Source organism: Mixophyes fleayi, chromosome 8 (genome assembly GCF_038048845.1).
Source record: "Mixophyes fleayi isolate aMixFle1 chromosome 8, aMixFle1.hap1, whole genome shotgun sequence".
NCBI lineage: Eukaryota > Metazoa > Chordata > Amphibia > Anura > Limnodynastidae > Mixophyes > Mixophyes fleayi.
Genome location: NC_134409.1, coordinates 47,830,485 through 47,855,925, shown reverse-complemented (window position 1 = coordinate 47,855,925; position 25,441 = coordinate 47,830,485). Strand labels below are relative to the sequence as shown.

The 25,441-nt window shown below is 41.0% G+C and overlaps 1 protein-coding gene across 2 annotated transcripts; it reads right to left on the bottom strand.

Moving 5' to 3' along the window:
- Window positions 1-1,972: 1,972 nt before the first annotated feature.
- On the bottom strand, window positions 1,973-24,501 carry LOC142099256 (putative defense protein Hdd11-like). 2 transcript variants are annotated; one of them, XM_075182526.1, is made up of 6 exons: window positions 24,397-24,501; window positions 13,347-13,558; window positions 8,588-8,727; window positions 5,313-5,401; window positions 4,441-4,528; window positions 1,973-3,631 (listed from the first exon to the last, which is right to left on the bottom strand). In XM_075182526.1, exons 2-6 carry the CDS (start codon window positions 13,543-13,545, stop codon window positions 3,566-3,568), a joined length of 582 nt encoding a protein of 193 aa, XP_075038627.1. In that variant the 5' UTR covers window positions 13,546-13,558; window positions 24,397-24,501; the 3' UTR covers window positions 1,973-3,565. The 2 variants fall into 2 exon arrangements, with proteins under 2 accessions (XP_075038627.1, XP_075038626.1); XM_075182525.1 differs by having other exon boundaries at window positions 24,378-24,494.
- Window positions 24,502-25,441: the final 940 nt, after the last annotated feature.

Genomic DNA, 25,441 nt, shown 5'->3' with positions numbered 1-25,441 from the left:
GCTATGTTCAAAGTGGAAAGTGGATCTAAGAGTTTTATTGGATGAGCTATGGATTTACAGTTTGGGCCATGCACAGCAGGCTACACTCTGTTACATTTCAACAAATAAAGTTCTACATACTACAGAGGGTTTATATAACCCCTTAAGGTTAGATACATTTTGTTTAGGGGCTGATACGGCCTGTCCGAAATGTGTTGCAAGGGGAGTCACATTCTGGAATTTACTCTGGGACTGTTCAAATGAGCTGTCTTCATATTAACGTGGTCTACAATGTTAGATAAGTTATCTAAGCAATCAATAATATTACCTTGGCCAAAGTTTGCTTCGCTAAAACCTGGATGGCTTTCCTGGACTCTCCATTCAGAGAATGGATAAACCTAATGTACGAGACTTTTGATCATGAGTTTTATTTACATGAGCAGAAAACCTGTTCAAAATTTGTCTCTTGTCTAGATGGGCTAAATTATTTTTTTGCAATAGGTGAAAATGATATCAGTCTTACATAACACAGATGCTCAGTGCCTACTTTGTTGCTGTTTTTATTTTATTTATGTTTCATATTCTTATCATGTTTGTTATGCACCAATTTTAATTTTAATTCTGGATGATGAAATTACAGACATTATATATCATTTTGTTTATAGAGATTTTTTGTACATTCTCGCATATAGTTTTTGTAATGTTTTTGTTTATGTAAAACGCAATAAAATACACAAGCATTCTACACATCACTGCAAGTTCAACCATTTTGTTGATGTTACTGTATTCATTGTGAATTAAATTAGTTATCTTTACAATTATTCCTGTTTTAGTCATATTTGCTTTTATTGTAGATGATCTAGCAATACAAATAAATGTACCTATACTAAAAGAGTGAAAGGATTCTGTTCACTGAAGTTTACAGTCTAAAAAACATGTCAGAAGTAAACAAGTTCCTTGCAAAGTGCGAAGAAGGAGAAAAATGCAAACATTTAATTCAATGAAAGGGTTGGTTATAAAGTGGTAGGATGACATTGTACACTTTTTGCACAGTGGCCTCTATCTGCCTCTCTGCAAACCTAAGCACACCTCTAGTTTGTAGAACATATGTGTGCTCCTTGATCAGGAGAGTAATATTCACTGAGCCCAGTAGCATTATTTAATGGGTACAGCGATCCGCTCCAGAGGCCCATGCTCTGATCTTCTGAAAGCCCAAATGGGGCTTCATTGCACATTGCTGGGTCTCCCTCACTCCACTGACTTGGGGGGTATTCAATTATTAGCGAGATCACTGAAATACTCGCGCTCCAAAAATATTACCAATTATACGGTAATATTGCACGTAAATACCGTTAATACGGTAATTTACTCGCTGGATTTCAGCGAGATATTACCGTATTAGCGGTAATATTTTTGGAGCGCGAGTATCTCAGCGATCTCGCTAACAATTGAATACCCCCCATTACCTGTTGAGCAGATGATCTAAGTGTAGCAGTGAAAGGCTTATAGGTTATTTTCTGCTGTGCATCCAGTGTATTTTTACATTTGGAATACTATAGGACATGAAGTTGCTCAATCCCACAATTTGTAGTGAGTAGAGTCAAGTCAGAATTGACTTGACTCTACTATGTTTGGCAGTTTCCTTTGATTGCTGGTAATGGACATGGAATGGTGCTCAATAACTTTGTCATTCCTAAGGACCTTTTTGTACTCTCATGGAGGTTACCTATTAAAAATGTACCTTTCTTTTCACAGAAGAAAGTTTTTCTTCTATCACAGCTAGACAATATACACAAATACACGTATAGGGAGAGCAGTAAACGGCACAACTGAACAGCTGCTTATATAGGCTCAATTCAATTTGTAATTTGTGGAACTCATAGGTAGTGGAATCTGTATAAGCAATCATACTCCTTAGGTCACAGATAAGGGAACTGTCAAAAAATAGTTATTACCACATTGCCTTCTTATTAATGACATAGCTTAATGTATGTAAGTTTTACGGTTGCCTTTATTGCAAAACAATATAGAAAAACAGGTACATTAAAAGTCTCACAGCTTTAGAACATTGGGCAATTATGCTTTTGTCTTCAGTATATTTGAAGCAACTTGAAGTAATTTACAGGCTGCAGCCAATCATTGATTTCCACATTTAATATACCTTGCTTCATATGTTCATTTTAAAGCTACAATTTATTTGGCTTCATAGGGCCTGAGTCTTTAAGGAGCATAAGTGGCTTTTTCTTATGTGTTGTCCGCAAAATCAATCTGCACGTGCTCAGAACCAGATGATCTTGGAGCACAAACAGCACTTACTACAGTCTACGATTTAGGGGAGAGAACGGGGTGGAAAATAGGTGGATTCACATAGGCAGCGTACAGTAAGAGTGTTTCGTTGCAGCCATGTCCAAGTCAATCTCCGGTGCACTGAGAAGTGCACTGGATTTCAGAACCTATACCCTGCTCCAGCTCGGAGTCTAGTTAAGTGCACAGTGTGGCCCTCCATCCCAAACAGATTAACCCCAGTGCTACAGTCAAGGCTGGTAGTAGCAAAATCAAGGAGACAAAATGCGTGGGGTCCCCCCGGTTTTATTACAACCAGCACTAGGCTTAGCTAGCCGGGGCTAGTGGCACTATAGCAGCCTGCCATAATGACAAACCAGCCCCAGACTGGATTACTTAGGGAGTTGGGGTCCCAGCATGCCCAAACTGTTAATAGCAGCCTGGGCTTGCTGAGATATGTAGTGCACCAACACAAACTGGTGTCTTTATTATTAACATCTGTTTTATTACCCCACACTCAACACCCAGGGGTGTAGGAAGAGCCCTAGTGCTTTTAGCATGGGGCTGGGTACCCCTAGGGGGGGCACATAATTTATTTCATGTACCCTAGCTCCCTAGATTATCCAGTCCCATGCTGACCAGCCTGAGGCTGGTTTGTTAGTATACGTGCCTTAATGACTCAGGCCCATAATGTCTACCTGGATATTGATTTAGACATTAAGAATATCCTAAAAAATGTATTTCATGGGGAGCAAATATGAAAAAAAAATATATTTTTTTAACTCTTTTGCCATTAATGCCTATTTGGTGTTTTTTTCTGTGCATCCTTTTGTGAATTTATATTCCACATAGGAATTGGACATAATCTGCAGTGTCTTCTGTAGTAGAGCAGAGCAGACCTACACCCAAATTCATCAGCGCACATCTTCACATCTGTTCCTTGTGGAACTTGGGCGTGCGCAGATCCGAATTACGTGCGTTCTGAAACAAACGCACATTGCACTCAGTATGGGCGCCTTGATGAATCAGGCCCTGTATGTTTACTTTAGTCTAATTTTTTCCAATGATTTGAAGTATAGTCAACAACACCAATATTGTTTTATATTGTTTGTTTGTCATTGACCAGTAGAATAACTGAGAGACTAATCCCCTAAAGCATTTCAAATAGCCTATGTACAATTGAATCTAGCAGCACATGTTTATTTAATCATACATGGCTTTGGCTAGTACAAAACTGCATTATATAAGAACATACAGGCAATAATTTTGGAATACTGTCTATTTGATTTTCTATTCTCAATCTTTAGACAGCGAGCACCGCAAAGATCAGCACAATACTGCATAGAAGAAGCTGGCTTAAAGCAGGAGCCTGAAAGACAAAACATTATGAAAATCCGTGTTAAGAGTGGTATGCTTTCTAATATGTTTACAGTATACATGGCAACATAAGATGGGTTTGGTAAATATCCTGGTTAATTTCCAAGGAGTTATAGGGGATGTCTAACCTCACACAAGGATTATACTGTCCTGGTTTCAGTTCATATTTAAAAGTGAGGTGGGTTGTTTCTAACGTATGGTCAGTAACTCTTATTTTCACATTTCTTGAAGGGAGAAATACCCGGACTATACAAATCCTTAGACAGGTGAATCCCACAGTAAATACAGTCTTTAAATCCAAATCAGGAAAATAATTAGTTCAATGTAATCAAAATAACACTGGATTCGCCATCAGTCCACATAAGCAAATCCTGACCTTCTTCTCTTTATTTATCAATCTTTTCAATGACTTTGTGGATGTGGTGCATTTTATTATGAGCATGTGTATAATATAAGTTTGCTATTGCTACAAAATGATGTAATGTTATCTTCAAAAGTCCATAAATCAAACATGCCTACAAAATTCAGAAGGGTTAATTTGATGATGAGAGTATATATTATCAGGACAAATGGGGGCTTTGGGAAGTAAATTTGTACCACATATACTGGCGTGTTAAGCCCCACACTCAATTTAGAACTGAATTTTCATGGTTAGAAGAACTCTGCTAATATTTGTAAGATTAAAGGTCAGAAATCAATTCACGTGGCAGGCTCTGATTACACTTGTTTAGTAGGGCAAACTGTCCTGCACTGTAATGAAAAACAATTATCTAAAATTGATGTCTCTTAGAGTTCCCTTACCAAGAGCTTCGGTCCTGCAGCAGCAAGAGGTATGACATCACTAAGAATGTTCGTCCAAAACACATTCCTCGTTTGTACCACTGTAGCTCTAAAAGACATTTATTTTCTATTTAATACAATTTAAAAAATTAACAAAAATACACATATAAATTAAGTTTAATAGTTACTTACAAACAGGCTACCTGCTTCAAGATTTCTGAGGAAAATTGCTACCTGCTGCCCCTATTAATATTTCAGCTATTCACACCTACTATGAACACTTGGGGGTAAATTTATCAAGCTGCAGGTTTGAAAAGTGGAGATGTTGTCTATAGCAACCAATCCGATTCAAGCTATCACTTTGTAGAATGCACTAAATAAATAACTAGAATCTGATTGGCTGCTATATGCATCATCTCCACTTTTAAACCTGCCGGAAACTCACAGCTTGATAAATATACCCCTTGATATGTATAAGTGATTTTTGGGCAGTGCCCTGACAAGCACCATTCCTAAGAGCCAGCTTGTTAAACATCAAATTCACTGCTTGAGATTTACTGTACCTATATCATTTGATTTCCCATGTTTGGGGACAAATTTGTCATGGATATGCTTGTTCAGCACTTAGATTTATGATTGGTATTCCTGTGTTGTGGGCAACATTAAACTCAAAGGCCATTGTTGCCTCTTCCCTTGCATTGTATATGCAGCCTTGCTTACACACTTAAACTCTAAACTTTGAACCAAATGTTGCCTACAGTCTCACAATGCGAACCCAGCTTTGGTATATTTTTAAGCCAAATACAAATTGCTATATTTTGTAGTTATGCATTCTGTGTTTTTTTCAGTACTTGGTGTCTAATGCACCTATCTCCACAGATAAACTCCATTACCTGAACTGTATACTTGACTTGACACTTGGAGGCAACCAGACCACCTGTACATTTGACTTAGGGTTTCTCGATGTGTGACTCACTGCACTCTGTGAAAACATCATGTTCAATAAACATTTAAAAAAACCTTGCAATGATAGCATCAGCATAATAGGTTGTGAGGGGTTAGATATATTATTTAACTCATATAACACCTATGAGTCTAAAGTAAGTCAGTCTGAGCGTCAGATTAGATCAATGCAATTTGAAGATGGCTAGTCGATACAGCTCAAAAATTAGGTGCACCCCAGCAAATAATGTCACAAATCCAGAAATCATCACAATCCGCGAGACTGATCCATTACTGCATGCCACTATCTTGATACTATTTTAAGAGCTGTCTCTATGTAGGTGCATCTTGTGATATTACAGCAAACGTTTTTGCGCACGTTTATGACATCACTCACTTGACATTTTCCAGGGACTAGGCAACAGGCTTTGTCCCCTACTTATCAGTGCTTCTTGTAGATATTTCCTGTCTGATTCCCTGTGTACCAAAGCTGGCTTCTTTGGACTAGAGAAGGACAAATTGATTTGACCAATTCTGAAAAATTGGCTGAATTTCAACGATTTGTAATTAGATACAGATTCATCCAAACTTTGCAGAATAATTTACTCCTCCTGGAGAATCAAGCTCTTTACAGTTCATCAACCATAAAGAATCCAATCGGCAAGGATCAAAAAATGTCTATAGCCATCTAATGTTTATAGCCATTGAATACTACTATATGTGATTGTGGTGTGCAGTGAGCTGTGACTTATCAGTTACCTGGCCTCTATTTTAATCTTCATTCTCACTTCTGTTATATGCACAGTTTGAGCCCGATTCTTTAAGGAATGCAAAGCCAACATAATGTGCAATTTTTTTAAAACGTAGATAAATTGAGCATACACAAGTCCATATTCTACTACAAGCAGATCTGAAGAATTGTCTCTTGTTGAATACGGGTTTAGGTACACTCTGAACTGACAGTTACAATACACTGCAAGATACGTACAATACATGTGTTGAATATAAAGTCTCAGGAGAACGCACAGAAAATAAAGGTATTCAATTATCGTCACCTGTTATTAATATAGTCATTAATGAAAAACTTTTTTTTTTAAAGTGTTTCTTTAATTTATTTGTTCCATTAAATATATTAATCAGGATGCTATTAATGTCGCCTGTACATAAAATGCAGTTTTACAGTTGCTCTTGATTATAAACACATGTTCTAGCATGTATACGCGACCATCAGCACTATCACCCGGCACCTGACCTGTAGATGGTGCAAGTTATACCACAGAAAAACTTGTAGCTTTGAGATGTTCTAAGCTTATATCAGATGTTGCTATGTGCGCTTAAGCTTGGCACACCCTCACTGCATACATTCCCTTCCCTGTTCTGCATAATGAAAACATAGCATGTCCTAATTATCCTTAGCGCACGAAGATGAATTGCATACACTTGCGTTCTCTGTCGTATAGATCATTTCTGGGCATGTGCAGTGCCGTTTAACGCAAAATATACCAACTATCTGCATTCACGTTCCTTAATGAATCAGGCCCTTGGTTCACATCTTCAACCCCCCCCTCCCCTTCCCCTTTTAATACCTTTATAGAAAATGACAAAAAGAAAAGTACTTCACAAAAAACTTTACTTAAGCTTAAAAGGTGGTTTTGTAGATATAATACAGACACATGAATTTGTGAAATGGCGAGCTACTGTTGGCAGTTCATATGATAAAAAAAAGTGTGAATCTCTATCATCCCCTTTTTAAAATTTAGAGCTTTCTTTACGTAGTCAAATCTTTGAGGACTACGAGAACAATATGTCAGGTGACAGGTCTACCAGTGGCGAAAGTAGAAGCAGATCTGAAATCACAGTTATGTCATACCTCTTAACTGTCCCGACTTTACTGTCCTGTTATCCCAACAACTTTACCCGACTGCTGTTAATGCTATGAGATATGTCCAGATAAGGTAGTGTTACTGATGCATGAGGCAGCGCAAGGGTGATTTTGGTGGAGGAAAGAGCACAACAATGCGCACATTATGACACGGCACTCATACATTGCGATGCATAACTCTTCATATCCCTGTTATGCTGGTGTTTCATCAAATACCAAAAACACATAAACCCATGGTTTTCCCTCATGGCAGCCCAAATGTGGCTGGAATTTAGTAGGTGTCTGAAATTGCTTGTGTGAACACTAAGTTATTTTGAGGCTTGCCAAGAATGTCCTTTTGAACTTGAAAACTATGAAAGGGAAGTAGATCTATAGCTGTTTAAGCTATGATGCTGCATCACTCTATTTTTTAATACTACATAATTTAGCTCTCAAAGCCATATATTTCACTTTAGAGAGGTATAATGACTGTTCAGACAACTTAAACTGTTTATCCTGAAAGCATAAGTTTCTTTATGTTTGGTTATAATCTACAGATCTACAGAGTTTCAATGAGAGTGAAATTTTCCCAATGTCCCACCAATCCCTCTATGGCATGGTAGGAGAAGTTCCACATCTTTAAAAATACTATTCCATTCTATCTATGGTTGTGGCTACTATATGGATGATTTGTCTTTTATCTGAGATAGACTAACTGAAGATGCCTGTATTGTTTTGGATTTTGCTAGTGACAACAAGCTGAATTTCAAGCTTACTTTTGTACATGAAGTGGCCTCAATTACTTTTTGGATTTGGTTCTAGGAGAGTGTATTAAGGTGTTGTGTGTATACTGATTATTATTGCAAATTTAGTGCAGTAATTCACTTTTGTATGAGAGAAAACTGTCATTCTAGACTAACAGTTGAGTTATCCTGGTGGAACAGTTCATTTACATCAGGCGGAATTTTTGAAATTAACAACTGTTTGAGAGACAAGCAAGTTCATTAACTAGTTTTTCTTAGGAACTCTGGAATGGGTAGGTTAGCAACAACATAATTAAATTTAAGACTAATTAAACCCCTTGCAGTAGATGGAGACCTAGAGATAACCTTACACTCATTACCAATGAGATTTTTCTATGGAAGATATCTGAAAATCAATATTTAGGGGCTTATTTTGAACAAGATTGACTAGAAGGTGTCTGCATTGTAGGTAACAGAAAAAGCTAAATATTTGTGTTCTTGCAGAGCTGTAAGAGAAAATAAAGTACATTACTACAAACCTCTTTTGTTTTCCTTCATAGTAAAACCATAACACGATACCCTGGGAAAACAAGGGCATATTGGCACCCCGTATTAGACTCACCATAGCAGTAGTACATGTCAAAGTCTGGATTTCTGAGCCGTTGAACACAAATGAGCCCAGAGGGGTGGCACCATCAGGTGCACGAGCCTGAATCATGAAACCTCTGAAGTCTGTACTATCTTGGTTTTTACTGAGAATCACTGCAAAATAACAAACAATGTAACTGGATACTGCGCCTTATATAATAGAGACATAAGCTACTGTATTTATCTGTCATCCAAAAGATTGTAATCATTATTATTATTGTTATTAATATCATTTATTTGTTAGGCGCCACAAGGTATCCGCAGCGCCGCACACAGTACTAACAGTAGACTATACAGGCTGAAACCATACAGAACAATGAACAAAAAGTACCAATACTTCAGGAACTCCAGCTAGTCATATGCAGTAAAGACGGAGCGGAAGAACAGGTAAGGAGACAGGAGGGGAGGGGCCCTGCTCATACGAGCTTACATCCTAAGGGAGGGTAAACAGACCAGGCACAAGAGGAGCCAGTTGAGGCAAGAGGAGAGAAGGGAGGACAAGCAAAAGGGAGGAGATGGGGGTTAAGTAGATGGTTGGTAGGCTTTGAGGAAGAGGTGAGTTTTGAGTGCACGTTTGAAGGAGCACAGAGTAGGAGAGAGACGGATGGAACGAGGGAGTTCGTTCCAGAGAAGGGGGGCTGCACGGGAAAAGTCTTGGATTCTGGAGTGGGAAGAGGTGATAAGAGTGGAGGAGAGGCGGCGGTCGTTGGCAGAGCGCAGGGAGCGGGCAGGAGTGTGAATGGAGAGGAGGTTAGAGATATAAGGGGCAGTAGAGTTGGAGAGAGCCTTGTAAGTGGTGGTGAGGAGTTTGAAAAGGATTCTGTAGGGGAAGGGGAGCCAGTGTAAGGCAAGGCAGAGAGGGGAGGCAGAGGAGGAGCGGTGTGAGAGGAAGATGAGTCTTGCAGCCACATTGAGTATAGAGCGGAGGGGGGAGAGACGGGAGTGGGGGAGGCCAGTGAGGGGGAGGTTACAATAATCGAGGCGGGAGATGATGAGTGCGTGGATGATAGTTTTGGTGGCATCCTGAGAGAGAAAAGGACGGATGCAGCGCTGCCTTGTAAAGGGAAACCCTTTACAAGGCAGCGCCGCTTTAAATTTAAGCTGTCAACTCGCCGAACTCGCGGGAGTTGACAAACCCGGAGATTGATTCATTTACCCCCATATGTCTTACTAGAATGCATCTTGCAGGAAGTTGGAGTGCAAACAAACATGTAGGAAATACTTCAACAGCCAGGGCTTGGTGCTGAGTAGGATGTAATTTACATACAATGCATAAACATAAATTTAAATAACATGCAAAGCTGGATGTATCTTACGATACTTGCCATACAGTATACTATGTTAAATGTGTTTACTGAACGAAGATACATTTAAAGCCTATGATACAATTTAAGTGTATCCTCATGCAGTCGAGAAGTCAGTCATCATTATCAAGTTGATAATGACTGATGTTTAATTATGTTTTATAAATAATATTAAATAAGTATTATAAAAGACAATGCCCCCATCCTGCACCCTGCCACAAAGATCAACCAGCACTAGTGCTCATAGCCTAGTTATCAGCAAAATCGGAGGGACAAATAGCATGGGGTCCTGATACCAGCACTAGTCTATGGCATATAGTGTTGGCGCAACTATATCAGGGAAATCCACCCCATGGGGTTCCCCTGTCGAATGAAAAACTGACCTAGTCAGTTAAGCATTTTTCAGTGGTGCACTACAGTTCCCAGCATGCTGGTAGATCTATCAGTGCCAGTATGCAGTGGCAGCCATGGGTATGCTGGCACTTGTAGTACTAAAAGTACCAGTTTAAAGCTGCCAGGTCTTATTGGGACTTATAGTTTACTATGTAAAAATGTTTGAATCTATTTTTGCAACATTTATTACCATACTTGCCAACTCTCCCGGAATGTCCAGGAGACTCCCGCATCAGGGACTCCCAGGAGAGTATGGCAATCTCCCGAATTCTGCCCACTTCCTAGTGGCAGAATTTGGTCCTAAATGCCGCGATTCTCTGTGAATCGCTTCATTTGGGCCCGCTCCTGGTAAAATGACGCGTTTGCGTCATTACGTTACAGGGGGCAGGACCAAAATGACCCGGCAGGCTCCCGGAAAACATTTTCAGAAAGTTGGTAAGTATGTTTATTACCCAACACCCACTGCACCAGGAGTGTAGAATGAGCCCTAGTGCTTTCAAAACAGGGTTGGTTTTTTTCTAAGGGGCAGGGCCTGCATTTCTTTGTTGGCCTAATTCCCTCTATGGAATTCAGCCTTGTGCTGAGCAAACTAAGATCGGTTGTCATTATGGCAGGGGAGCTCTATGCTGCAGGTTTCCCTGCTATAGTGGCACCCCTCTATGTCTCATTCTACATAGAGATGTATTTTTTTGTGTACAGTACAGAAATACATATTTTATGCAAAATACACATATATCCAGCTCAGCATCAGTCCTACAGACTGTCATTTAGACAGCCGAGGCTTTTGTAAGCTACCCTGCCTCCACTGCAATGCAGCATTACAAACAGCCTCATGCACTGAGTGGCACGCTCTAACTAATGACTCAACAAAAGAGGAGTGCACAGCCAGCACATCACTGAAATTGGAACCCTGAAAAAAAGGACAGAACACCAACACCATCAATAATATCTTACAAGTAAGTAATTGACTATCACTTACCAAATTAACTAGGACACATCAGCACCTGGATATTTCTCTTATTAATTATTAATTAATGGGCACCTGCATGACCTGGTCTAACATGTACCAATTAATAGGGACAGACAGAACATCACCTGACCCCAAAGTAAAATTTAGGGGAGGGCTGGGAAATGCAGCTTCAGCCTACTGTGCCCCGCCCACTCAGAGCATGCTAGGGTCTGGTGCATGTGCAGTATAGCATCATACTACATCAGGGGCACGCGCAGGATTTTAAAGGTTCCCCCCCCCGGAAAAAAAAAATAGAGAGCTGCAGCTCCATTTCGGCGGCACTGTATTGTACAGCAGCCGTGGCGCTGTCATAGAAGCGTCCGCCGTGGTGCTGTATTGTACTACAATACAGCACCGCCACGGACGCTTCTTTGACAGCGCCACGGCTACTGTACAGTACTATGACAGGGCACCATTAGCATGGTCAAACAATGACTATATACTCTGCCCAATGATGTCATCATCAGACCCCATCTACCATCCGTCTTGATGAACATGAGACATTAATCAAGTTGTCAGATTTTTTGAGGCCCAAACATGCTACAATTTGGGGCCAAGTAGGTCTACACATCAAAATCATAGTGATGAAAGTAAAATACACTGTGCAGTGCTACCCTTACATTCCACTGCAGCTCTCTTGAAAGTAGAATACTACTCTGACATATTTACAATAATATCCTGATGGTATCTCATACAGGTCAATAAGCTGATTCTGAAGACATTTGCGTTACTGTGACATCACTGGCCATGTCCTTGTGCATGAATCAACTAATCCACACAGTGCACTTTAGCACAGCATGGAGGTTATTTGCAACTCAAAATGCTTATATTTTGCACCAGTGCAAAGGAATGTTTGCCCAGAATACCTACTATCACAGAAGATGTCCCAGAAACTAGAAGATCACAGAGTTGGACAAATATCCAGAGGTTAACAAATGTGCAAAAGTCACATCACAGTCCAACCTCACCACTTTAGTATCACAACTTTCAATAAAAAATATTTGATGGCAGCAACAAAGGGAAAACCTGTGAAAGAGCAAAAATGAGGAGGGAATAGCAATCATTTGAAGCAAAAAAAAGCAAAAGCAAGATTGGCCAAAGCAAATATTTTTGTATAATAATGAAAAATACATAAATTTAAAAATGCACAATTTAAAAAGTCTAAAACAATTAAAAACCTTTAAATAAAAATTATTTTTCATTGTAAGTTGACAATTTCTCCAGTGGCTTCAATTACATCCCTCTATCCAGTCCATCAGTGATTGCTTCCCTGTAGAAAGTAATGCTATAGGACCCGATGGTGAGGGGGCCCGAAGATAGTGAGTCCCTGCTCTGTTCTTCTATTCATGAGGTGCTGCACAGAGAAGCCCCATTTGGGCTTTCAGTCCCATAACTGAACTACATATATCGCACCCCCAGGTCACAATCTAAGGAGCAGAGCAGCCCCCCCTCCCCTTCCTCTGAAAAACAAAAATGTTGCTATTAACTGTAAGAGGGTTCAAATGGACAAAGTATATCTGAAAAATGGATTTTGGTGCATTATTTTGATGTACATAGAGGCCCATTTGATGCAGAAATCTGTTTTGATCTTATAAGATCTCGCCAATATAACATACAGTATGCATCAATGGCTTTTGCTACATAAGACTTGGATAGCAACTGAAATGTGAACCCTTTATAACCATAATGTATGCATGTTTTACAGAGAGAGCTGTTATGATATGAGCCTGCACTCTACATGCATAATTTTAAAATACACACTTGAAATACACATGTGAAATACATAGGAATCAGCAGTGTGTAAAATATGTGATATTTGTAGGTCTCCCTTCAAAAAATTCATACCAGTGTCTTACGAACTATTCCCAGCTGTGAAATGTACTATTGAACCGTAAAAGACTTTTAACACTTTAGTGTAACAACTCATTAATCAATTTGTTCCCATAGATTTTGTTCCTATGTACACACTTTTATCTCATGTGCAAGGTGAATCTTCATGTTATTATATATTAATAGTGCAGATTTACCTAGAAAAGCTGGTTTCCCAGTGTAATTGGTACTTGACAGGGACAGACTATATGGAGCAGCGGTGTTTTGAGGATCAGAACCATGTTGTGGCACCATTGTTGAGCATGCTGGTTCAACTCTTCCATTAGGATAGGCATGAGCATATACGGGGAGGAAGATGACCAGTAAGAAGGCAATGTTCTTTAAGGACAGTTCCATCTCTGTTATATCGCTGTGGATAGAAATATACAATTTAGCACATACAACAGAAACTACACTATCTAGCAGGGGATTAAATATATATTTTCTCGTTTACTTGAAAATTTCCCCAATGTATAAACAAATGTGCAGCTAACTGTTAGTATTTTCTTGCTTGTTATTGCTAAAAATATGTATGAATCTATCTGCTTAGCATCTCTGTAGCATAATGGTTTAAGAACATTAGCAATGTGTCAGCAATATTTTTGTTTTCGGTTATAGTGGACTAGGGAAAGCAGTGCCGACAAAATGCCGAAGTCCATTTTCAAACAATTATATATATATATATATATATATATATATATATATACACACCAATCCGACGGCATGTGAGACCCGGCATCCTCCTACCTGCCCACTCCTCCCTGCATTGACTGTCTGGCATTGTTAGTGAGGAGCGATGCAGAGAGGGTCCACAAGCCTGAAGAAAGAAAAAAGAAGACAGAAGAGAAAGAGAAGGCCAATTAAAAGGTAAGTAAATGAACGGAGGCAGTGGGGCACAGTGTGAAGGAGAAGGAGCACAGTGTGATACAGAAGGGGGGCACAGTGTGATACAGAAGGTGCACATGTTATATATTCACATTTCTTATAATCACATTTATTAACTTCTTAATGTGAAGTAAACAAAACAAAAATATATTTTGTGTGTGTGTGTGTGTGTGTGTATTTGCATTCATATGCTTTCAGGGACATTGACCTTTTTACACACCAACACCCGAGTCATAGTGGGGACAAAAATTGAGGTCCCCACAAAGCTTCCCAAGGCAATTCAATGGAGGGGACCTTGCTGATATGCTCAGCATAAAAATCTGGCATGTCCACGCGAGTCACATTTGTCGAACCAAAAGTGTGCGTGTGTTCAATGTAGAGGGGAGTGTATGTATCCCACTGCCAGAGGTCGTTTTACCGTCCAAATATATAGCAGGAGCAGAAAGAGGAAGTGACTGCAGCCTGTCGGTGCTTTATACACCAAACGGGTAAATACACAGTCGCATCCGTCTGCTGCTGAAGGTAAAACGGGGACAGTGAAGCATGACAGAGCCGGCCGTTAGCTCCGACTACAGCCCAGAGAGCAGTGGAGATGAGTATTCCCCCGACACTTCGTAGGAGAGCAGTTCAGACACCAGCGGTGATGTCCTGTTGCCCACCAGCGCAGCAGAGTGCAGGTATCCAGAGATCAGTTCTATGTATGACCATTCTCGACCTTCTGGCAGCTGTGTTTTAAACACAGAGAGTTTGAGTGACGACTCGGTGTCTGTCCAAACGCTGTCGAGAAACAGTGATGGATCCAGGGCGTATAACAAAAAGCAGTACTGCCTATACTGTGAGAATCCCCTCTTAAAATTTGCCAGGCACATGGAGTATGTTCACCGCACAGAGACTGAAGTAGCCAGGGCTATGAAATTCCCCAAGCACTGGAAAGAAAGGTGCATGCAATTGGCACATCTTTGCAATAGGGGCAACTTTGCACACAACGCTGAGGCAATGAGGGCGGGCCATGGTGTTCTGGTCCCATGCAAACTTCCAGATAAAGAGATGGATGCCGAAGGCTTCATGCACTGTGTAACCTGCCAGGGCTTGTTTGCAAGGAAATGGCAACACATGAAGAGATATAAGGTAAACCGAAGGGGCAACAAGCTCAGACTTGGCAAGAACAGAGTCCAGTCACTGTGCGCCTTTGCTCAGCCTGTTCCACCTAACATCTTTGGTGGCTTTTGGAAGCTCATGAGTGACATGACCCAGGATGAAGTCTTACTCTCAGTCAAAAATGATTGTATCATGCAGATGGGGTAGCATCTCTTCAACCGGGTCGGATCAGATGTTGGCAGGCACGAGTACATCCGTCAGAAGCTTAGAGAAATGAGCAGGAGAGGATGGAAGACATTACCAACCCATTGAACTTTCTGCACGTAGTAGATGCTTTGAAGCTGCTAGCTGGCTATGACAAGGAGACAGGTACATTTAAGACGCACCTGCTGGCACTCAAGGTCGGGCACAGCCTGCAAAAGATAGCGAACATTGTGGAGTGCTGGTCCATGATGGAGGGGTGCACTGCTGTGGTTGAAAACACAGGAAATTTCAGGAAGATATATGAGGTGAGATGGAACAAGTTAATTCCATTGTCTGCTTTGAAAACTCTAAAGGAGTCCAAATGGAACATGCCTCCGCTCATACCTTTGATGGAAGATGTGATAAAGAGGCACTTGTACCTTGAAGAGAAGCAGCAAGCCTACCGAAGTGGCTTGCTGGTTGTTAGCCTATGGTTAACCACTGGGCACTACTAGCAAAAGTCACCCTGGCACAGGTGATCTTGTTCAGTCAAAGAAGGGAAGGGAAAGTTTCAAAAATGTTGCTGACTACCTTCTGCTCAAGAGATACTTCGGATCTCCACGAAAATGTGTCCCTTGTGCTTTCCGAGGTTGAAAGGAAGCTCTGCCGGCACTCCACTCACATTGAAATCAAAGGAAAACGAGGGAGAAAAGTCCCCATCCTATTGACACCAGCCATGCAAGCTGCAATGAAACTTCTCCAAGAAAGCGTGAAAAAACATGGAGTAGATAGCCAAAATGTCTACATGTTCGCTAGACCACCTGCCTTGTCACACTTCAGAAGCTCCAATTACATACGACTGTTTGCCCAAGAGTATCTGGCCAAACATCCTCACATGCTGTCTTCCACCAAGCTTCGAAAGCATGTTGCCACTCTCTCGAAGGTCCTCAACCTAAACGACACAGAACTGGATGAGTTGGCAGACTTCCTTGGACACGACATCAGTGTGCACCGGTAGTATTACCGCCTCCCAAAAGGTACCCTCCAACTCGCCAAGATCAGCAAACTGTTAATGTCTGCCACTCTTGAGAGTGGCAGACTGGCTGAATTCAAAGGCAATAATTTGGACGAGATGCACATTGATTCAGACGGTAAGTAGGAAATCTGGTGTCTGATGTATGCTTTTTGACTTTTACATATCTGTTTCTTTTCACAATCGGTCCAGCTACAGGGTGACATGTCAGATGATGAGCAATCCCCCGTGACAGGGGGACAAGTGGTCAAGCGTTTGGTCAACACTTCCACATCAGAAGAGAGGCGGTGTATGGACCTGGCAACATGGGACCAGTGCCCAGCCATGGTTTCCACAGGTAGGTGTAGCACACAGTTTTGCTAGGCAGATGAACTTTGCCTTTTCTGTAGTTTGCAGAGCCATAATGGACCACTCTACTTCCTTTAATGTTGCAAAGAAGTGTGGAGGAAATCCTGGGACAGAGAGGAGGTCCAAACTATGGAGAAACACCTGATGAGGTTTATACAGACATGCCGGGTGCCCGGAAAGCGAGACTGTGCTGCGTGCCTCATGGCTGAACCATCCATACTGAAAGATCGGAACTGGTCGGGGGTGAAATTCTACATAAAGAATCACATAACAGATTTAAAGAGCGATCAAACTTGTTGAAATGAAGCACAGTGGTTGAAATGGGCTGTAACCTACATGGCTATGTGTCGGTGTAAGCAGGCATGCCGATGTCCTCAGACGGCCAGAATACACAAAACTTTCCCTACCATTGTTATTATTTATTAATTTATGTATGCGGGAATGTGGATGTACTCAGACAGTCAAAATACATGACACTTTCCCCATCTTACAGTCCATGTCAGTACTTTATGCAAAGTGAAAGTGTAAATCACTTGTGATAACTCTGGTGGCAAACCGCTACCACAAATACCCCCTTGATTGTTTTGTCGATAGGGCATTAGGAAATGGGTGTCCCTATAAATAAAAACAAGTATATGTGTGTGAGAGGTGGAGGGGCCGGGGCCCAAAGCTAATTTTTGCACCTGGGCTCACAACTCCCTAGTTCTGCCTCTGAGGGAAAGAAAGGCTATGAATTTATGATTATAGTAAGGCCATGTCGACATGGACACTTTTTCGGTTGTGCAAGGAGTTTTGCAGTGTAATGGAGGGTACAAATGATCTAAACATAATTTTTCATGCTCCTTGCTCACCTGAAATGAGCATCTATATGGATGTTAGCAAAGGCTTCCAGTTTTCTATATCAGACCAATAGATGTATTACAAAAATAACATTGGTAGCTGCTTTATGTCCACTGTAAGGCTGCAGAAACTATAATAGCAATTAGACAATAATAAAAAGGTAATAAAAAGGTAGAGGTCTTTATTACTGTTTTATTTCTTGTCCATACTATCATTTTCTGTATATACAGTGTTAATGGTAGTTGAAGGCCAATTCGGCCAATCTGTCCACCCATATAGCTTATTAGTGATCTCCTTTTTGTTTCCAGAATAGACCTGTTTTAGCAAACATTTTTATAATGTTCTACTACTTTTCTGCTGATAATGGACCTCATTCAGAGTTGAACACAATTTTGCACGAACATATGGATCACATATAAATTGGGATCTTACCTGTGCATTTTGAGTAACAATGCAGCTGCAGCAAGATATTCTTAAAACATAACAAGATATGCTTAAGCTTATTTGATGCAGCCACATGGGGGGGGGGGGGCAGAGGCAGTGCCCCTTGCCACCAAAATGATCCCTAGCACCAGCACTAATAGCCTGGTTTGTTTAAGCTAATGTCGGGTCACAAACAGCATTCGGACCCCCCGAAAAGCCACAACCAGGATAAGGCTATGCCAGACTGGGATGGACACAGTGTGAGGTCCCGTTGCAATTGTGGCAAACAAGTCTAGTCAGCAGGGGACTGAACAGCCTAGGAGGACTGGGCCCACAAAAAATTTTTATGAGCCGCCCATCCTAGTGAAACAAGCACTGGAGCTCATCCTAAACTCCCTGGTGCTAATTTGAAGTGGGGGTAAAAAATAAAATAGTAAGAAATAGCACTTTAGTGCTTGGCATTGCTGGTCACAGAAAGCCATGGCAGCCATTATCTGCTTGGGCATGTTGGCATTTGTACAACTGCAAACGCCATCATGCCCATGACTGCCAGTACCTGCTAGAGCATGTTGCACTTGTAGAACTATAGGTGCCAGCCTGTCCTAGCAGCTAGTGCCTGCTTAAATCAGTAGTGCCACATATTAAAGTGAAAATTTAAATCATAAAACCATCAATTATAAAATATGGTTATATAAATAATTTATAACCCATGCCATTGTTTCCATTTTTTTCTACACATAAATCCATAGGGATCTTCATTTTCTGGTATGTCATCCATAGGGGCCGTCATACGTGATTGGGAACCTGACCGCAAGAAATCAATCAGAAAAATAAGTCGCTCTGATCGACCCTTGCATATAGAGTGCCGGGGCTATTAAGATTAAGTGCATGGTGAGGGCAGGATGCTGCTTAGCTCTCTTGTATGTGAGTTAGGCAGTGTGAGCGTAGGTGTTTGTTCCGAGAAGCACATGGGAGTTTCAAGACTGCACTTGGTAATTCCAAGTGTGACAAAGAACTAAGTACCTGGAAGCACGTGAGTACTGCTGTGACTGCAGAGAATGGAGAGAAATAGAGTGACAGTCCCACTGCGTGAGAGTGCCAGCTTTAATGCCAAGTGAAACTACTGCTTATGTAACTAAGTGACCTGTGTTGCAGAATATGGTTAGGAGATGTAAATAAATATACTCTTATTTTCATAAAATGAATTTGCTAATGTTTGGATTCTTAATGTTAGCCAAGATTGATGCTGCCTGGCCAAAGGCATGGAGTCAAACAAGCCCCCCGGTTTTCACCAAGAACTACCGCAAGACGGGATGAGCTTTGCTGCCGGGAACTCACAGGTCGCGGCCCTCTGGTCTGCCTCAAGGCGTATCACGGAAGTGGGAGAGATGATGACCGAGGTAGGAGCAGGAATGCTGGAAGAAATCAGAAGAATATCTGGATCGGGATGTAAGCCAGGAACTGGTACATAGGCGGACAATTGCGGTACAGAATCAGAGTCCAAAGGAAGGTCAGAAAACAGGCCGGTAACTTGTGCAGATATAAACTCAAATATACTCAGACATAGTATTGGTTTCTGGGATAGACAGTGGTTATACACAGCCACTAGGAGGAATCTTGCCAGGAAGAACCTCAATCCCACAATCCCAGACATGATGGGGAGGAAGTTTAGCATCTATCTGTTCATTGAAAAAATCAGTGATGATAGTGAGGCGAAAGTTGGGAATCATGTGTTATGCAGGAAATTGACAAAGAAGTTAGGGGAACAACCTTTTTTAGACAATGGTCGTGGTGATGTGTACTCCAAGAAAGGATTTGAGAAGGACGCCAGTCGAGAGTAGAAGAGTGGAGTCGAGCCACAGAAATCCCAAGACAGCCAAATTAATTGCTTTGGGAATAACAAAGAAGGAGCAGGTATCTTCATGTAGAGCACCAATACGCATGGTTAACTGTAATGTGCGACGTTGAACTAACCCACTAATTTTGCTTCCATCCATGTCAGCAAGGTAAGTAGGGCATTCGAGAGACCTGGTGGGAAAGGCAAACTGACTGACTGACCAGAGGCTGAAATGAAATTACTTGCGGCACCGGAATCCAAGAAGATAGGTAGAGACAACACCTTGGAACAATGATGAATAAAGATGGAAATAATAAACTTTGTATTGACTGCACCTAGTAGAGAATGATCAAATGAACCCAATGTGGCCTCTTCAGAATCTGTTAGGTTCTGTCATTTACCGTGCACTTGGTGCAATTTTGATGAGGTGAGCAGAGTCACCGCAATAGAGACATAATTTATTTCGAAATCTTCTCTCTCTCTATTTGTAAAAAAGCTGGGCGCAACCCAGTTGCATAGGTTTCTAAGGAAGAACAATAGGATTCTGGAACTGGGGAGCTAAACAATAAGAGAACCGGCGAGATTGTTCCTTTTCTTGGGATCTGTCAAGCACCGTCTCCGCACTGACACTTGGTGCAGGAGATGGACGCATGCACCTTATCAACAGCCGCGTCCCGTTGCCTAGCAGCAGGACGCTTCTTGTTCCTTGCATGCAATGCGTGCGCATGCTCTGTTCAGACACGTCCCGTTGCTAGGCAGCGGGACGCTATCTCCGCTCACCTGTCAACGGTCAGCGTGTCTGACCGCCAAATCTCCATCACCCAATCAGGATGCACCTTATGGTTTATAGAGTACCCTCTGACACATGTTGGATGCCAGAGTATTGGTTCACTACTGCTCCAGCGCTTCCTTAACTTCTGATTAAGTGTTCTTCATTTCTGACTCGGCTTCCTGTTACTACTCTCCTTTGATTCCTTTTGGTACCTCGCTACCCGGCTGGTCTGACTATTTGGCTTCACCTGACTTCTCTCTGGAACCTTCCTGTGTACCGCACTGTTCATTTGGCTTTGACCTGTACTGCCTAACTACGTCAGTCTACTACTGTCGCTACACCGATGACTGTCCTGGAGAACCGCGACCTGCGTACCCTCTGCAGCTAAGCCCAAACTCCCTTGTGGGGGTCTCTGGTGAATACCGGGAGTACGTTAGACTCTGCGCCTCCCTGTTCAGTTGCACTAATACCGGTTAGTGGCCATCTCTGAAATTCCGTGACAGGATCATTTCCTAAAATGCAGATCCACTTTATTGTACAAAGAGATGAGTTCATCCAAAGAGGGGGGGTTCTGAGGACCAGCTCATCTTTGATACGGGCGGACAACCACTGCCAGAATTATGTGATGACCAGTGGCTCTTTATTCCAAAAGAGCTCAGAGGCCAAAATTCTAAGCTAAAAGGCATATTGACCCAACGGCTAATTCCCCTGTCATAGGCATAGAGTTCCGGAGGCTACGTTAGATACCCTGCCGGGTTCATCAAAGATCTTCTTGAATGTAACCAGGAAGTTATTATGGTTAAGTATGGTTATATTGTGGAAGTACCTCTATTCACCAGAGGTACTGCTATTGTGCCTTCCTTGTTTGTACTAGGGGTTAACCTCCTCATTAATTATCCCTTGCACCTGGGTGTGTCCCACTTACACCTGTCACTCCCAGCATACCTTGCTGGTTATTGTTGTTCCATGCTGTTGTTGCTTTTCCATGCTGCTGTACTAGTGGTTTACCTGCTGCCTGGGATCTCTTCACATCACCTGCTTACCTGCATCAGCCGTGTACCCGGTATTTACTTTCTGCATTTCCCTGCAATGCTCATTACTACACCATCTGGTCTATACTTCCCAGCAATAAACATAATATGTTTCACCATATTCCTGGCTCTTTAGCTGTATTTCTGCATTGAAGTGTGACAAGCGGATTCCATAATACAGTCAGAGCAAACAGTGACAATCGCACTAAGGAGGTTTTTATTCCTACTCTTAGCCAATATTAATGCTGGCTGGCCAAAGGAGTGGAGTATAAAGTAAAGAGACCCCCGGCTTTCACTAATACCCGTCGCAAGGTGGGAGGGGCACTGCTGTAGGGAACTAGCAGGTTGCGGCCCTCTGGTCTGCCTCAAGGCGTAACACAGAAGTGGCAGAGATGTCAACAGAGCCAAGGTAGGAACACTGGAAGAAATCAGAAGAAGGTCAGAAAGCAAGGCGGTAACTGGTACACAAAAAGTTAATGCGCATATATTCCCAAAACACAGGAAGATCTCTGGTGAGTCAGAGGTCAAAGGGAGGAATCCACAGGGAGTCAGGAGGTAGTAACCTGTTGCTCTGACACTGCTACAGAGTGAGGTTTAAATAGAACCCACATTTGAATTACCCGCCCCGCAGCTTGTTCATGTGACCAGCTGAAAACCCAAAGGTGTCCAGCGCCCTTTGTCTGATTGGGTTTGAGCAATGCTGGAATGGGGAAAATGTAAAGATCGTGACAGAGATGGCCTAATGTCCATTAATTTCAGCATTAATACCTATACACACCTACACCTGCTGTACCTGTAATTTATATAGTGCGTGTGCAGGAAATTTGTCTACTGTTTACACACAGAAGCCTGAGGTGAGAGAGACTGACAGACAACTGGTTGGTTGAGTTGAGGGTACACCAGAGATAGGTGTAATGGAGAAATACGCCACCAACACCCACAAGGCAAACAGAGGGTTACATTAAAATACAGATTATATTATTTCATGGACCCTATATAGACAAATATTAGATTTAAAAGGATTTAAAATACACAAATATTTACAAAGAAATTCCTGTTTAGTTCTCCAAAGTATAGCAATAACAAATAATAGTGCTTTATACAAGGTCTGAAATAATTATATTATCCAGGAATAAAGGTAGATATGGTAGGTTTCTTTTTTTCTCATGATATGCTACATTCGCACAGGGGTACAAGTGGAGTAAAGAATGGGAGGAATTGTGACTTGAGTTGTGTGATGAAGGGAGAAAGAAATATTTTCATGTTACTACTCATCCTGAGCAGACAGCTTTCTCCATTATATTCTCCACATTGTATTAATAATTCCCCCACAATATTCACTCCTTTGTCTGCAGTGGTGAAGTTACCAGAGGTACAGATGGAAGGAGGTAAGAGAGGGATTGAATGGAGGTGAGAGGGAGGGAAAGAAGGGAAGGGGAGGAACGAATCAGGGTGGCGGATCCCAGGACAGGAGCCAGCCACCAGTAAGCAAAGCAATGTATAAGCCACATGGACCAACCATAAGAGGAGGGAAAAATTCACTGTTCTTTCAGGATCTTGAGCGGCACCGCATTTTGCCCATGCCTAAATATGTCCTTGTAAAGCTGATCCAAGCAGTCTGCTATATGACAATCCCAGCCTACCCTAGGTAGGAAATGGCTGGGAATACAAATTTTGGAGGCTGGGGCAATCAAAAAAAATTTGAGGTGCCATTCACTGAGTATAACTTATGCATTCAGATATATAACACAATGAATGTCAAGAACTGGTCTCATCATGCTTGGGTGGCTATGAATAAAACTACATATAAAACTTGTAGTAATTATACTGTGCAGCAAGTAAAATTCACAAACATATAATGACTGTATTTACGATGTTTAGAAATGTAATTGTTACAAGAGGGTGTGACTAAATTACAGTCCATATTTAATTAATGTTTTTGTAAATAGTTTGTTCAAATATTTTTATTTACAATTCACAATTCCCTTTGTTAAAATTGCTTCTTTAAACATTAATACATTATAGGAAAATTATATGGATTTGCTGTGTGCAGCTTGTAAACTTTATTATGTTTTTAATAATTATTTTTCAATACACAGTTTCACTGTTTACATTTTTACTAAAATGAATCGTTGATAACAAAACATTAACAATAAAATGTTTTTAGCATGTCAATATAGATGATAAATAATTCACAAAACAATGTGTGTGTATATATATGAGTGTATATATGAGTGTATAATTCACACACACACACACACACACACACATATGTATATATATTAATAAGAATATTTAAAGAATACATTTTAGAGCACTTTAAGGAGAGATATTTGTGAATTTCATTCTCTGATTCATGTGCTCTTGCTGAGAACCATCTCAATGTTAGTAGTGCTTATGATATTATACATAACTAGTAATGATTAATGAAACAGAGGTTCGGTTATATTTAACATTAGTATTGACATCATTATAGCTTACAGCAGAGTATAGTATAATGTTAGCTGTGTATTTTCAATTCCAGTTCCCACACCATCCATACAACAGCTGTAACAACTATTGTCTATAACTGTCGCTTTATACAGTATTTCAATATATATAATTAAAAGTATTTCCAATCAGCTCTTCTGATGGCAAAGCTCAGCAAATATGTGTAATATGCTGCACATGTTATGTATTCTATTATTAATTTACGACAAGATAATATAGAAATGTACCAAGTGTCATCCTCGTACTCACAATAATAAAATGTACCAACCTCCTGGACCAGCTCAGGCTATGTGAATACTTCCAGTTAAAGCACTTCTTTGAGGATATGCCTACTTCTCCTTTATCACTCTCCTTCCTCTAAAAGTCACGTGACATTTGATGAACTATAATTTTGTAGTGTGAACGTTTATTGCAACAACAGTCTTTCATGTATTACTTAATGCTTCCAAATCCTGGCACACATTAACCACTAAGCAAAGAACAACAGAAAATCAGCCATACATTGGAGCATTAATCAAATTTTCCTCAAGTGCAGACATGTTCTTAATTTATAAATCCACCACTAAGCTGTCTGAAGCACTTACTAGACAGATATATAGAAAATATAAGGATGTACACATGTACAGACATGTGGGTAGGTAGGTTGTAACAGAGTATAATACCTGTAAAAAAGTATATGCATGAACATACAAATGCCAAAGACTTTAGTGTAATTTTACTGCCACCTTGAACCTCATTTAAACAAATCCAGCTGGACCATGTTGCAAGGCAAAAGGTGCAAATGCAATTTTTTTGTGCATGTAAGGAAAATACTGCCTGCCTTTGCATATAGTATAAAATACTGGTCACCTTTATTTTTACACTGCAATTTTTTAAAAAATCTGTGCCTCTGGAAGAGCCGCGAGACATCGCACACAATTTTTTTTTCCGAACTAACACTCATTTTTGCTAGCTTGCCATAGAGCTGTGAGCAAAAATGAGCGTTGCTTTTCCCCGTGGTAACGGTACAAATGGGCGCTGCAATGTTCGTAGGCCAATTGAATACACCCCTTAAACGGTCTACCACCATGCAGTGCAACATGGTTTCACAATTGTGCAAAATTGCATCTTCTTGCTGAATTTATTCCATACTTGCCAACTCTCCTGGAAAGTTTCGGGAGATTCACGAAATTTGGGTCAGTCTCCCGGGCTCCCGCGAGAGCTGGCATTTCTCCCGCATCCCGGAATTCCCTTGTTAAAATGAAGCGATTCACCTAGAATCGCGTCATTTTGGCCCCGCCCCCAGCGACAAAACATAATTTTACTCGTGCCCA